General features: G+C 40.5%; 1 protein-coding gene across 5 annotated transcripts; it reads left to right on the forward strand.

The window, feature by feature from the left end:
* Window positions 1-3,142: 3,142 nt before the first annotated feature.
* LOC111957371 (coxsackievirus and adenovirus receptor homolog) lies at window positions 3,143-8,720 on the forward strand. 5 transcript variants are annotated; one of them, XM_023978165.2, is made up of 9 exons: window positions 3,244-3,332; window positions 3,445-3,490; window positions 3,772-3,865; window positions 5,700-5,869; window positions 6,126-6,327; window positions 6,664-6,816; window positions 6,946-7,068; window positions 7,150-7,288; window positions 7,405-8,720. In XM_023978165.2, exons 3-9 carry the CDS (start codon window positions 3,784-3,786, stop codon window positions 7,652-7,654), a joined length of 1,119 nt encoding a protein of 372 aa, XP_023833933.1. In that variant the 5' UTR covers window positions 3,244-3,332; window positions 3,445-3,490; window positions 3,772-3,783; the 3' UTR covers window positions 7,655-8,720. The 5 variants fall into 5 exon arrangements, with proteins under 5 accessions (XP_023833932.1, XP_070292991.1, XP_023833933.1 ...); XM_023978164.2 differs by lacking the exon at window positions 3,445-3,490 and having other exon boundaries at window positions 3,143-3,332; XM_070436892.1 differs by lacking the exons at window positions 3,244-3,332; window positions 3,445-3,490; window positions 3,772-3,865 and adding exons at window positions 3,882-5,070; window positions 5,205-5,300.
* The last annotated feature ends 5,925 nt before the right edge of the window (window positions 8,721-14,645 follow it).

Genomic DNA, 14,645 nt, shown 5'->3' on the forward strand with positions numbered 1-14,645 from the left:
TGCAGAGCTCCTTGGTCTTCATGGTGCCGCTTGCTTGGTGGTGCCCCTTGCTTAGTGGTGTTGCAGACTCTGGGGCCTTTCAGAACAGGTGTTTTTATACTGAGATCATGTGACAAATCATGTGACACTTACATTGTACACAGGTGGACTTTATTGAACTAATTATGTAATTGGTTTCACCAGATCTTATTTAGGGGCTTCATAGCAAAGGGAGTGAATACACATGCATGCATCACTTGCATTTGACATTTATTTGAATTTTTTGAAGCAAGTAATTTTTTTCATTTCACTTCACCAATTTGGACTATTTTGTGTACTGTATGTCCATTACATGAAATCCAAATAAAAATTAATTGAATTAATTTACCGAACATTTTAGAAATTTAACAGACATCCATATATATTTCGATCCAGCGTCACCAATAAATGAGGGATGTTGGCCAAATGAGCCACATTTACATGCCCTTAAAAACAGCCTATAACAAAAACACTATTCCTTGTGTAGCATATGCAAAACTGTATAGCCATTTCTTTTGGGGGGGGGGGGGGGGGTTCGGCTAATTTCCTAAAACAATAATTGTCCACTTGACGGTTCAGCTGTCAGATTAACATACTAAATGTTCCAGCGCATTGCATGCAAAGGCCTTAGGTGTCCAATGTATTTGTGCCACCCATTAATGAGAAACCTATGTCAAGTATAGACCATATTGTGTGCAATACAGGTTATAGAAAAGAGCAGAAGCTCTGATCTATCCATTTAGACCCCAGTCCTACCTACCTACCTACAGGTTATGGAAAATTTGCTCTTTTAGTATTTCTCCAGCAGGTTTCCTCAAGGAGAAAGTATTCTATGTCAAAGATAATAAAACAAAAACACTATAGTAAGTTATACAGCAATCAATCAAATGTACTTATAAAGCCCTTTTTACATCAGCAGATGTCACAAAGTGCAATATGTTTTTTATTTCATCTTTATTTAACCAGGTAGGCTAGCTGAGAACAAGTTCTCATTTACAACTGCGACCTGGCCAAGATAAAGCACAGCAGTTCGACACATACAACAACACAGAGTTACACATGGAATAAACAAACATACAGTCAATAATACAGTAGAAAAAAGAAAAATCTATATACAGTGAGTGCAAATGAGGTAAGATAAGGGAGGTAAAAGGCAATAAATAGGCCATGGTGGCGAAGAAATTACAGTATAGCAATTAGACACTGGAATGGTAGATGTGCAGAAGATTAAAAACATGTTTTAAAAAAAAGATATTAGAAACCCAGCCTAAAACCGCAAACATCAAGCAATGCAGATGTAGAAGCACGGTGGCTAGGAACAACTCCCTAGGAAGGCAGGAACCTAGGAAGAAACCTAAAGAGGAACCAGGCTCTGAGGGGTGGCCAGTCCTCTTCTAGCTGTGCCGGGTGGAGATTATAAGAGTACATGGCCATTTAAGGCCAGATTGTTCTTCAAGATGTTGAAAAGTTCATAGATGACCAGCAGGGTCATATAATATTCAGTGCGAGACAGCTGGTGCGGTAGAGAGAGAGAGTAGAAAACAGCAGGTCCGGGACAAGGTAGCACGTCCGTTGAACAAGTCAGGGTTCCCTAGCTGCAGGCAGACCAGTTGAAACTGGAGCAGCAGCACGACCAGGTGGAGTCATCAGGCCAGATAGTCCGGAGGCATGATCCTAGGGCTCAGGTCCTCCGGGAGGGGAGGGAGAGAGAATTAGAGGGAGCATACTTCAATTCACACAGGACACCAGATAAGACAGGAAAATTACACCAGATATAATAGACTGACCCTAGCCCCCCGGCACATAGACTATTGCAGCATAGATACTGGAGACTGAGACGGGTGGGTTGGGGGACACTGTGGCCCCGTACGGCGATACCCCCGGACAGAGCCAACCAGGCAGGATATAACCCCACGTACTTTGTCAAAGCACAGCCCCCACACAACTAGAGGAATATCAACAGACCACCAAGATACTAGCCTGAGACAAGGCTGAGTATAGCCCACAAAGATCTCCTCCACCGCACGAGCCCGAAGGGGCGCAAAACCAGACAGGAAGATCACTTCTGTGACTCAACCCACTCAAGTTACGCACCCCTCCTAGGGATGGCATGGAAGAGCACTAGTAATGTCCGCAAAAACACTACAGTAAGTACTACAGTATACTACAGTCCGCAAAAACACTACAGTAAGTACTACAGTATACTACAGTCCGCAAAAACACTACAGTTTAACTACAGTATACTACAATCGACAAAAAACACTACATTAATTTCTATAGTATATATTACAGTATACAACAGTATACTACAGTAAATACTAAACACTACAGTGAATACTACAGTGAAGTCCGCAAAAACACTACAGTGAATACTATAGTATTTATACCATAGTATACTATATTATTTTTTCATGTGGCTTGCCGGACAACCTTCATTTACATACCTATTGAAATTAAAATGTAATTAACTATGGTACAGTATATTGATATATTAAATATTTCCACAAATCTTTATCAGTCTGTAACTGTTGTAGCTTTGTGGTATTGTATGTTGAGGTTCTGTGAAAAGGCCTGGGGTGTATTCATTACAGAAACCGTTAATTGTTTAATAACCAAACGGAAGTGTTTTTATTGGACAAATTCAGGTAGGTTCCACCCCATTTCACTCCGTTTTCTTCCGTTTAAGAAATGTTTTGCAACACAATTGGTGTAATGAATAGACCACTGTGGTTTCGTAGGAGTGCCAAGGAGGTGAGGCAGCTATCAGTTTGGTAATCATTAATCTCACCAAAGACATACGCCACACACAGCAGCTTCCAGCACAATATATTACTGAGAGAATTAAAACAAAAATTCTAGTCATGCAATTAACAATGCAAATGCATCTACATTTAAGGACATATTTTATCAGATCAGAAGCAGAGACAATATTTGAAGCCATGTTGTTGTTAGTGTTTTGCTTATTATAGCCAACGTTTTCTAATCATAGAAAGTACCATGTTTAAATTATCCTAAGGCAATAGATGTACTGCATGTAATTAAAAAGGGTGTGGCCTGAGCCTGGTACTCATTACTCCGATTCTGTTGCAAAATGTTTCTTAAACAGAAGCAAATGGAACAAAACGGGGGAGGGACCTCCCTGAATTGGTCCAATAGAAACTCTCATTTTAGTTGCTGTTTGGCTAATGATTACACCTGTTTCAGAGTTTCAGGTGAGAGCAACTGAAGAGAAGGCAAGCAAAAGTTTTGTTCTGGTTCACTCTGTCAGGCCTCTTGGAAACGACATTATCTTTGGAATATTGCTGTGCAGAAAGGTAATTTGGATTCATTCTTTATGTGATTGTTGTTTTAAATACTGCTCAGGAATATTATGAATACGTGCTGATGTACTCAAGAGTTTAAAGTACAAATTCCTGACTCACTCAGCAACAGCCATTAAGTTGGAGAGGAGAACTTGGTGAAAATACAGTAGGTAGGTATCGTTGAGGATCTGTCTATTCTATCCTCTAGCCCTGGACAGAACAGGTTTATATATTTTAATTCTGTGCAGGGTTGTCTATCCACTTGGAAAGCGTGAGTGTATGTTGTTAAGGGAAAACAAGTGTCCCATTATCATTGTCATTTCAGTGCATGATAAAGACTACCTGTTTGCTGAGTAATGTTTCCTAGAAACTAGATTAAAATCACAATGAGGAAGTACACATTCAAATTACTCAGGTAGTCATTGTAATCATTTCTCTTGATGTGCCATAGAGGTTTACCAACATGGTCACTTTGGGAAAGTGCCTTACATGCTCAAGACTACAGTTAGCTGTGATGTTTGTGGTAACAGTTTATCTGAATACAGGTGAGTAATGCAATGTTTCCTAACCTAGTCGCCCTATGACATCCACTATTTCGGGCCCTTCTAAGCCCACGCTGCACCAGACAAAGTCCACTTTTAAACTGATTCATTTCCATTTATCTTTGTCAGGGGATATAAAATGTGCCTGTGTGACAGCCATTGACTATATGCACATACTTACACAAGAGGTTTATGTCACCTGATGTAGCCGGGTGCAGCCCAGACAGTGTCCCAGGCCAGGGCATAACAACGGCCGTCTCTGTTGACCCATTAGCTGGTGTCTGTCCTACATGTTCGATATATCACATTATACTTATATGAACTGCGCAACAGATGTCCAACAATTGGGGGTATTCACTAGGAATCAAACAGAAGCTAACGGAACGGGGAGGGACTTACCTGAATTTGTCTAATAGAAACACTTTCTATGGTTTGGAATAATGATTACACCCCTGTTGTGGAAGTGAAACTACAGTACCTTGAAAAAGTATTCATACCCCTTGACTTATTCCACATTTTCTTGTGTTTGAGCCTGAATTTATTAAATATATTTGTTTTCTCACCTATCTACACACACTACCCCATAATGGCAAAGTGAAAACATATTTTTAGACATGTTTGCACATTTTATGAAATGTAGGTATTCACACTCCTGAGTCAATACTTTGTAGAAGCACCTTTGGCAGAGATTACAGCTGTGAGTCTTTCTGGGTAAGTCTCTAAGAGCTTTCCACAACTGGATTGTGCAACATTTCCCCATTTATTCTTTCAACATTTTCAAGCTCTGTCAAATTGGTTGTTGATCATTGCTAGACAACCATTTTCAGGTCTTGCCATAGATTTTCAAGTAGATTTAAGTCAAAACTGTAAAACGTCTTCTTGGTAAGCAACTCCGTGTTGTATTGGATTTGCCCCAAACATAACACTTTGTATTCAGGACAAAAAGTGATTTGCTTTTCCAAATTTTTTGCAGTATTACTTTAGAACCTTGTTGCAAAAAGAATGCATGTTCTGAAATATTTTTATTCTGTACAGGCTTCCTTCTTCTTCTTCCTTCTTCCTTCCTCTGTCAATTAGATTAGTATTAGTATTGTGTAGTAAGTACAATGTTGTTGATCCATCCTCAGTTTTCTATCACAGCTGTTTTAAAGTCACCATTGGCCTCATGGTGAAATCCCTGAGTGGTTTCCTTCCTCACCGACAACTGAGTAAGGAAGGACACCTGTATCCTTGTAGTGACTGCGTGCATTGATACATCATCCAAAGTGTAATTATTAACTTCACCATGCTCAAGGGGATATTCAATGTCTGCTTTTTTACATTTTTACCCATCTACCAATAGGTGCCCTTTGCGAGGCATTGGAAAATCTCCCTGGTCTTTGTGGTTGAATCCGTGTTTGAAATGCACTGCTCGACTGAGGGACCTTAGAGATACATTGTATGTGTGGGGTATAGAGATGAGGAAGTCATTCAAAAATAATGTTAAACACTTATTGCACATAGTGAGTCCATGCAACTTATGTGACTGTTATTGTACTCCTGAACTTATTTAGGCTTGCCATAACAACAGGGTTGAATACTTATTAACTCATAACATTTGCTTTTCATTTTTTAAATTCATTTGTAAAAAATCTGAAAAACATAATTACACTTTGACATTATGGGGTATTTATTGTGTATTGGCCAGTGACAAACAACATCTAAATGTAATCCATTTTAAATTCAGGCTGTAACTGAAGGCACTGTACAGCATGCTGTTAATGCAGGAACTTGTCACTTTAGTCTGAAACTAGTCTAAGTTTCAATCCTGAATGTGTGTTTTTCTCTAAACCCTAAGATGTCACAGTGGCTATGCAGATAACATCCACAGGGTCTCAGACCATTCAAAGAGCCCAGGGGGAGACAGTCGTGCTGGGATGCACATACACCCCTGCCCCCTCTGACACAGGAGATCTGGACATTGAGTGGATGAGTGTCCATCCAGACATGACCCAGAAAGACCAGCTGGTGAGACTACAGAGCAGGAGACAGAGGGGGCTCTTGTTATGGATAATTGAAGGGGAGGGTTTGGAGATGCAACATGCGTCGTAAAACGAATATGTTAGTCTTAACATCCACTCATACCATTTATGTCAGACTAGTCTTGGAGATTTTGTTTAGCTACAGGCTATCTTACCCTCATTGTTGCAGTAGAAAAACCTGTTCTCAACATTTGTTCTCAAGACTTGTTGTTTTGTCATTGAAGCAAATCTCTACCTCTCAGGTCCTATCTTATACAGGAGGGCAGAAATTGCATTACGGGGACCCCAGCTTCTCTAAGAGGATGGACTTCACAGGAGACCCTGCGTTGGGAGACGCATCCGTCTCATTCTCTGCAGTGAAAGCCTCAGACACAGCCACCTACCAGTGCAAAGTCAAGAAGGCGCCGGGTGTTGACATGCGAAAAGTCACTCTGGTAGTGATGGGTGAGGAATGCCGCCCCTCCCAGACTGGTTTCTATTTTACCAGTTTCATCATTCCACTGTCCTGTGTCCTGTTTTTAAATCTGCTTTATCACTGAAAAGGAATTTGAACACTCTGGTGCTCCTTTTGTTCTTATCAATATACTAATTTTCTTGTAGTGGAAATGCACTTAGAAGGAATCAACACATTTACACAATGGCCCATTTTGTCATTGGTCGCAGAGATGCATATGTTAAGTAAAATAAAGGAAATGGTATTCACTTGTACTGTATACTTACTCTACACACTCTTTATGAAGTTGTTTTCCTGAGACAGTTTAACCTCTTCTCTTACACCAGTCCCTCCATCAGTGCCTAAGTGTTGGGTTGAAGGCGGTGAAGAGAAGGGAGCCGATGTCTCCCTCCGATGCAAGTCATCCGTGGGATCCACCCCCCTTAACTATGTCTGGACCAGAGAGAGTGGAGGGGCCATCCCACCTACAGCAACACAAAGTAGGAAACAGGAACTAAAGTCTCTAGATAAGACATGGCACACATAACCATAGGTCTACTGTGCATGTTGATATACTGAGGTGAGGTGTGGTTTGTAGCTGGCAGCGATTGTCTTTGTGTTCCATTTAGACTCCCAGACTGGAGAGCTGATGATAAGAAATCACTCAGAGAGCTACATGGGAAATTATCTGTGTGTGGTGTCGAATCCTGTGGGCAAAGAGCAGTGTAAATACACCCTGCACGCATACAACCGTAAGTTTAATTGGAAGAAAGAAAGTGAGGAACGGTGCATATGTGTGAACCTGTCTCTGAATATCATGACTTTCTTTTTAGCTCCCAACAAAGCAGGGGTCATAGCGGCTGCTGTGATTGGTGCACTGCTACTGTTGCTCCTCCTCCTGCTTCTCATCTGGCTTCTGGTCTGCTGCTGCCACAAGCGTCGCTATGAGAAGGAGGTTGCCCATGAAATCAGGTATGAAATATGACATTCCATACCTTCCAAGAATTACATGCAGCAGACAAACTGTAAAATGTGATTAACTCCTACCGTTCTGTGCCACTCTTCCATGGCCTGGCCCTGCCCAACAGGGAGGATGCCCCAGCCCCAGAGAGCCGACCCGCCAGCAGGAACTCCAGCTTCCGCTCGGTCCTAGGCTTCCGCTCCCCCCCTGGGGCAGTCTATAGCTCAGTGAGAAATGGTCAGCCCAAGAGGACAGAGTCAGACAATAGGAGCTTCTACACCAACAGTAGCATAGGCATGCCTGCCCCCAGCAAGCAGAAAGCCCCTCATTTGCCACCTGTGCTGAAATATGACAGCAGTAATGGTTACCCTGTGTAACAATGTTTTGGGTTGGGGTAAGGATAAGCATGAAAGCATTACAGGATATGTATAATCTCATTCCCATGCTACTTCCCCCCTGTACTTTGTGCAACAGCCTGAAAACTCTTGGTGCAATAGTACAATGGATAATGTTTTAGTCACGTGAAGCTCAACTGAGGATTTTGCCAATGAGAATGAGTGAGAAAGAGATTATATTTAAAGTGTATGTCAGATGCAGTGGTGTGAAAGTACTACTTAAGTTGTTTTTTGGGATATCTGTACTTCACTATTTATATTTGACTATTTTCTTTAGAAATGTAGTGAAGTAAAAGTAATGTACTTCTTACTCCATACATTTTCCGACACCCAAAAGTACTTGTTACATTTTGAATGCTTAGCAGGACATAAATTGTCTAATTCACACACTTATCAAGAGAACGTCCCTGGTCATCCCTACTGCCTCTGATCTGGCGGGCTCACTAAGCACATGCTTCATTGGTAAATTATATCGTAGTGTTGGAGCGTACCCCTGTCTATCTGTTAAAAAAAGTTCGCTTAATATAAGAATTAAAAAAATTATTTATACTTTTGATACTTAAGTATATTTTAGCAATTACATTTACTTTTGATACTTAAGCAAATATTTTTAGACTTTTACTCAAGTAGCATTTTACTGGGTGACTTTTACTTGAGTCATTTTCTATTAAACGGTATCTTCACTTTTACTCAATTCGGTACTTTTTCCACCACTGGTCAGATGTATGTTTTTTATTCTATGTATGACTTATTTTGTCTAACAGACAAGCAACCAATGTTTGTCTTCTTTTCTATAAGTTTTCAATGAAAATATATTTTTTTAACCAAGCACTTGATTCTGAATCAGTTATATCCTGTACACCAATCGAAAAAGCTAATGACCCCACCCTCAATACACCAGGCCAATGATTGTTAATACGGAATGACATTGTGTGCCAGTCAGATATGTGATTTAAGATATTGATTTTGATATAAAACTTAACGACTGATTTCATACTGACTGGCCTCAAAGGCAGACAGTTCAAAGAATAAAAGCTTGAAGAAAGTCTATGATCAAAGGATTTTTTTCAATCTTAGCACAGTGGAATGTCTACAATGATTGATTTGGATGCAAGGATCACTGGGTTTTTCCTTTCTTTTTTTGGTTTGCAGCATAGTACAAAATTTGTCTAGACTCCTCATTCCAGAGTCAAGCCTGCCACAAATAATTACCGTAGGCATGTTTTTGTTGTGGTCTTGCCAAGCAGAATGCTTTAGGAGTCAACACCCAGAGCACCAACCCTGTACAGTGTTAATTTAACGCAGAACATGAAGGTGAGCCAAACGCAGGTTGCCCCCTTTATCACATGTAAATCGACCCTGTGGAACAGATGTGTAGATCTGTGGCCATAGCTTCAGGAAGGATATTTGCATGGGAACTGGACCCTGAGGTTTTGTTCAGTATCTGTGGTTTGTCAACATGTCATTCTGCAATACATCTGGTTCAGTAATTCCACCGGATATACACAGAGCAAATTGGCCAGTGTTACCTAGTGTTGATTCAGGAGTTAATGAACAAATTCAACAACCATGTCTCTGTCACTAACCAATACAGGCATGGGTGGTAACTCTACAATTAATTTGAAAAGGCAAGGAACACTGGCAAATTATATTGGAGGTGTGGCCTAGTGGGGTCGTGGCTTTCAATGGTTTTTGGCCATCTGTGAGTGGAAGTTTTGCAGCCTACCAGTTTAAGTGGTCTAGAAAATACCAACAAAAACAAGTAAGAGATATGAATAACAAATAATTTATAATTTACCATTATATGGTTATTAATTAGAGAACGGGTCAGAATATAGGGATCAATGAAAAGGTCACCTATGCATATTCGTCTCTGTTTCAGCACCAACTGGTAAATTTAAAAATACTCTGATCTTTTTAGAGTTAGGAAAGTATTTCTGAATCATAAAAAAAACAAGGTTGGAGAGCCTTTACGCACAAAATATATTGATGACTCAAAAATAGTGGTTTAATATTCAAGATCAATGCATGAAATATTGGAAGGTGGAAAAAAAGTGTACAATAAGGGTGAAACAAGTCCTATAAATCTACCCTAATTCTTACTAATCACAGAACTGTATGACAATGGTCCAGTCGTCGTGAACCGTGCTCCAGGTTTAACCTGCTATGTGTGGTCTGAGTTCCATAATGATTCAAATAGGCTTCATGTCACAAATTATTGCACAATGTTAGCCTAATATGATACACAGACGTGACAGAGGAAAGAAAGGTAGACGGAATGGAATGATGCAAAATGTAAGATACACATTGAAGGAAACTAACACAAAAAAATACTAGTTGTAAAACGTATGTGGGTATTACTGACGGTGGCTCCCCATAGTGGTTAATATTTAAGATGACACATTGTAAAGTCAAACTAAGAAAAGCCTGGGTCTCCAAATTTCATCCGTGCAAATTATGAGGGCATATAATAAAAATTTGGAATAAAAGGCACAGCTATTTATAGCCTACTTCACTTGGGAAAAGGGACTGCAATACATGTCATGTTTATATGATTTTCAGTTTGCTTTATATGACTGGTTTCACATTCGTCTCCAGGGGAAAAAATAATCTAAAACAATTGAGTATTTATGTGTATTTACAATCGCCTTCTCTTATCAACAGCTCTCAATGTATACATTACAGTGCATGGAGATTCAATTGGAAGAAATAAAGTAGATGCTTGTCCCACTTGGAACTTGTAGGTTCGCTAGACCTTATTCATGGTTTCCTCGCATATAAAGGTGGTGGAATTATTAGGGAATCAAGTCAAGGTCAGACTATAGCGTATCTATAGACACCTTTGCCGCACCATTTCTTTGATCTCCCCCCAAATGAATAGCAAGGCAGAATACACGTAGAGAGAAAAGTGCATAAAAAGGGAATTACGTTTAATTTACCAGCGCTTAACTCGAGTCGGAATGCCCCCCCAAATGAGCACACATCTTCACCCCAGGCCTATGGAAATGCACTGCCACCACTGCCTTTTGCCATCGCCACTAATTCAAATAGTATTGTGAATAGAGTTCGATGCTTCTCTATAAATTCCAGTCAGGCGACTCTGAAATCAAAGGTTCTGTGCCTCAACTTCATGCCATTCTCAGTCAACATCTTCAGGCTACTTCTTAAAGCCAACCTTTTGAAAACAAATATTTTTTAATCTTCAATGCTAAGATATTGAATTGTTTCAAGTTGTAGTAAAAGAACAAAGAGAAAACAACATCAGATGCAAAGGGATCCTTGTCTGAAGTAAAGTTACATCCAAAATAACCACATTCAATGGTGTAGGTGCTTATCTCAGCCTTGTCGACTTTGAAATGTATTCCAGTTGATTTTCGATTTGTAAATTTCCTCCACAAAGAAAAGAAAGTCCTGGCTATGTGTCACTCTGATTCAAATGAAACCCCTGGTAAATGTCTGAGTTAAATTTAAGAATCTGAAAGTACATTTTATGCCATAATAAAAAGGCTTACAAAATATGGTATCTGAAACATTTGAGCACTAATTCCACCTCAACCTTGAACACTTCATTATCACAGAATTTTGATATACAGTTGAAGTCGGAAGTTTAAATACACCTTAGCCAAATACATTTAAACTCAGTTATTCACAATTCCTGACATTTAATCCTAGTAAAAATCCCCTGTCTTAGGTCAGTTAGAATCACCACTTTATTTTAAGAATGTGAAATGTCGAGAGAATGATTTATTTCAGCTTTTATTTCTTTCATCACATTCCTAGTGGGTCAGAAGTTTACATACACTCAATTAGTATTTGGTAGCATTGCCTTTAAATTGTTTAACTTCGGTCAAATGTTTTGGGAAGCTTGTGGAAGGCTACCCACAATAAGTTGGGTGAATTTTGGCCCATTCCTCCTGACTGAGCTGGTGTAACTGAGTCAGGTTTGTAGGCCTCCTTGCTCGTACACGTGTTTTCAGTTTTGCCCACAAAGTTTCTATAGGATTGAGGTCAGGGCTTTGTGATGGCCACTCCAATACCTTGACTTTGTTGTCCTTAAGCCATTTTGTCACAACTTTGAAAGTATGCTTGGGGTCATTGTCCATCTGGAAGACCCATTTACGACCAAGCTTTAACTTCCTGACTGATGTRTTGAGATGTTGCTTCAATATATCCAAATAATTTTCCTTCCTCATGATTCTATCTATTTTGTGAAGTGCACCAGTCCCTCCTGCAGCAAAGCCCCCCACAACATGATGCTGCCACCCCTGTGCTTCACAGTTGGGATGGTGTTCTTCAGCTTGCAAGCCTCCCCCTTTTTCCTCCAAACATAACGATGGTCATTGTGGCCAAACAGTTCAATTTTTGTTTCATCAGACCAGAGAACATTTCTCCAAAAAGTACAATCTTTGTCCTCATGTGCAGTTGCAAACCGTAGTCTGGCATTTTTATGACGGTTTTGGAGCAGTGGCTTCTTCCTTGCGGAGCGGCCTTTCAGGTTATGTCGATATAGAACTCGTTTTACTGTGGATATAGATACTTTTGTACCTGTTTCTTCCAGCATCTTCTCAAGGTCCTTTGCTGTTGTTCTGGGATTGATTTGCACTTTTCGCACCAAAGTACGTTCATCTCTAGGAGACCGAAGGCGTCTCCTTCCTGAGCGGTATGACAGCTGCGTGGTCCCATGGTGTTTATACTTGCGTACTATTGTTTGTACAGATGAACGTGGTACCTTCAGGCATTTGGAAATTGCTCCCAAGGATGAACCAGACTTGTGGAGGTCCACACATTTTTTTCTGAGGTGTTGGCTGATTTCTTTAGATTTTCCCATGATGTCAAGCAAAGAGGCACTGAGTTTGAAGGTAGGCCTTGAAATACATCCACAGGTACACCTCCAATTGACTCAAATGATGTCAATTAGCCTAACAGAAGCTTCTAAATCCATGACATAATTTTCTGGAATTTTCCAAGCTGTTTAAAGGCACAGTCAACTTAGTTTATGTAAACTTTTGACCCACTGGAATTGTGATACAGTGAATTATAAGTGAAATAATGTCTGTAAACAATTGTTGGAGAAATTACTTGTTCTGCACAAAGTATATGTTCTAACCGACTTGCCAAAACTATAGTTTGTTAACAAGAAATTTGTGGAGTGGTTGAAAAACGAGTTTTAATGACTCCAACATAAGTGTATGTAAACTTCCGACTTCTACTGTATTCATCACATTGTACTATCAACATTTCTGGTTTTATCTTAGAGCACCTAAATAAGCTGGTGGACATTGTTTAGAGAACCAACAGCACAATGCAAGGAGCCAATAAGGTGGATATCTGGGCCATAACTGGCCTGATGGCCATCCTCACTATGTTCTTCAACCTGTACATCTTCCTGATGAGCCTAAAGAGCTACAGGCAGAACAAACACTGGACCCCGTGATACCACCAGCACAGCTCTGTCTGTGGCCAGTTGTGCCCACCAGCTGCTCTGCAGTCTCTGGATGACCATTGGCAACATAGACTGCCGACTGGCCACGGACAGGACTGCCAACTTCACCATCATGTGGACCACCGCCTCCCTGATCTTCTAATACAGCACCAAGCTGGTGATTGAGCCCATCCACTGCTACACCAAGATCCAAAGGTCATCCTGAAGCACTGTAGTCCTGGTCATCCCTGTGTGTTCTCAGAACCGGTCTGCCCACGCTGACTGTCCTCGTCCCTGAGAACAACACATGAAAACAAGAACTGCGGTGCCATCATGTCTAATGACAACCCGTGCATGATACAGATCACCATTTATCTAGTCCTCTCTGACATCCCCCTGGGAGTACTGATGCTAAAGTGTTGCATATCCATCTTTGTTCACCTGGCCATCCATCTCCAGCACATGAAGACCAGTACCAATGGTTTCCACGCGCCTAAGCTGGACTCTGAGATGCGAGTGATAAACATGACCCTGGTACTGCTGGTTGCTCTATATGTACTATCAGGTATTGTGAAGAAAGATAATGCCATTGTGCTCTCTTTACTCTTCTATATCACTTTCAGTGCCTTGGTTCTTATCTATGGTAAGAAGACCTTCTGGAAGGTTCTCCTCCACTCTTACAATGTCTGCCTGGATGAGTTTCCCTGTCGGTCCTGGCTGAAGGTGCCAGAGACCAAATGCAAAACCAGCTCTGCTCACACAGTCAAACACTGAGGTCAGACCAGGGTAGGCAGTGGGCTGGCGTACTTTTAACGTGTTTGGATAGTATGGGTTTAGAGCCATCTGCTTGTCTGACCACTTCACTTCATCATTAGGTTAAATGCGTTTCTTATTCTTCCAGTCATAAAACTATGATAGTTTTTAAGCTATTTATCCACATGTTATTTTATAATAGCCCTGTATCTGTTTAATGTTGTTATCAGTTTAATTAAGCAGTTTTTATTATGGGTGTAGTTATTAAGTCATGATAATAAACAGAGTAGTTCAAGCCCTGGATGCTGATTGGCTGAAAGCCATGGTATATGAGAGAATATGGAGGCGAAAGAAACCTGTTTATAATAGCAATAAGGCACCTCGGCGGTTTGTGCTATTTTGTCCAATATATCACGGCAAAGGGCTATATCCAGGCACTCCTTAGCCGTGGTATATTGGCCAAATACCACACCCATTCGGGCCTTATTGCTTAAATAACCTCGTGTCTTTTGCCATTAAAGATATTAAGATTTCCAGGTCTTATATCATGGCTAGTCATTTTGGGGCCTTTGCCACAGCCTGTTTCTCTGATCAACAGCTAATATCCAGTGTGTTTCTGAGAGCATAGCGAATGGGATTAAAATGGTTCAGTAAATTGTTCTGACATCTATAACCAGGTCATTAGCATAACAACCAAACAATACACTCCACCAATCAAACTGCATTTGGAAAGTGTAAACAAATATTTTGCTGAAAATCTGTGCCATGTATAGTGGATGAATACATGTTCTGTAGAAC

This window comes from Salvelinus sp. IW2-2015, linkage group LG33 (assembly GCF_002910315.2).
Source record: "Salvelinus sp. IW2-2015 linkage group LG33, ASM291031v2, whole genome shotgun sequence".
In the NCBI taxonomy this organism is placed as follows: Eukaryota; Metazoa; Chordata; class Actinopteri; order Salmoniformes; family Salmonidae; genus Salvelinus; species Salvelinus sp. IW2-2015.

Excerpts from the sequence above, each read along its gene's own strand:
- LOC111957371 (XM_023978164.2), top strand. The coding sequence starts at position 3,204 with ATGATTACACCTGTTTCAGAGTTTCAGGTGAGAGCAACTGAAGAGAAG. Across the intron at positions 3,866-5,699 it reads AACAGTTTATCTGAATACAG|ATGTCACAGTGGCTATGCAG; the intron begins GTGAGTAATGCA and ends CTAAACCCTAAG. Across the intron at positions 6,328-6,663 it reads AGTCACTCTGGTAGTGATGG|TCCCTCCATCAGTGCCTAAG; the intron begins GTGAGGAATGCC and ends CTCTTACACCAG.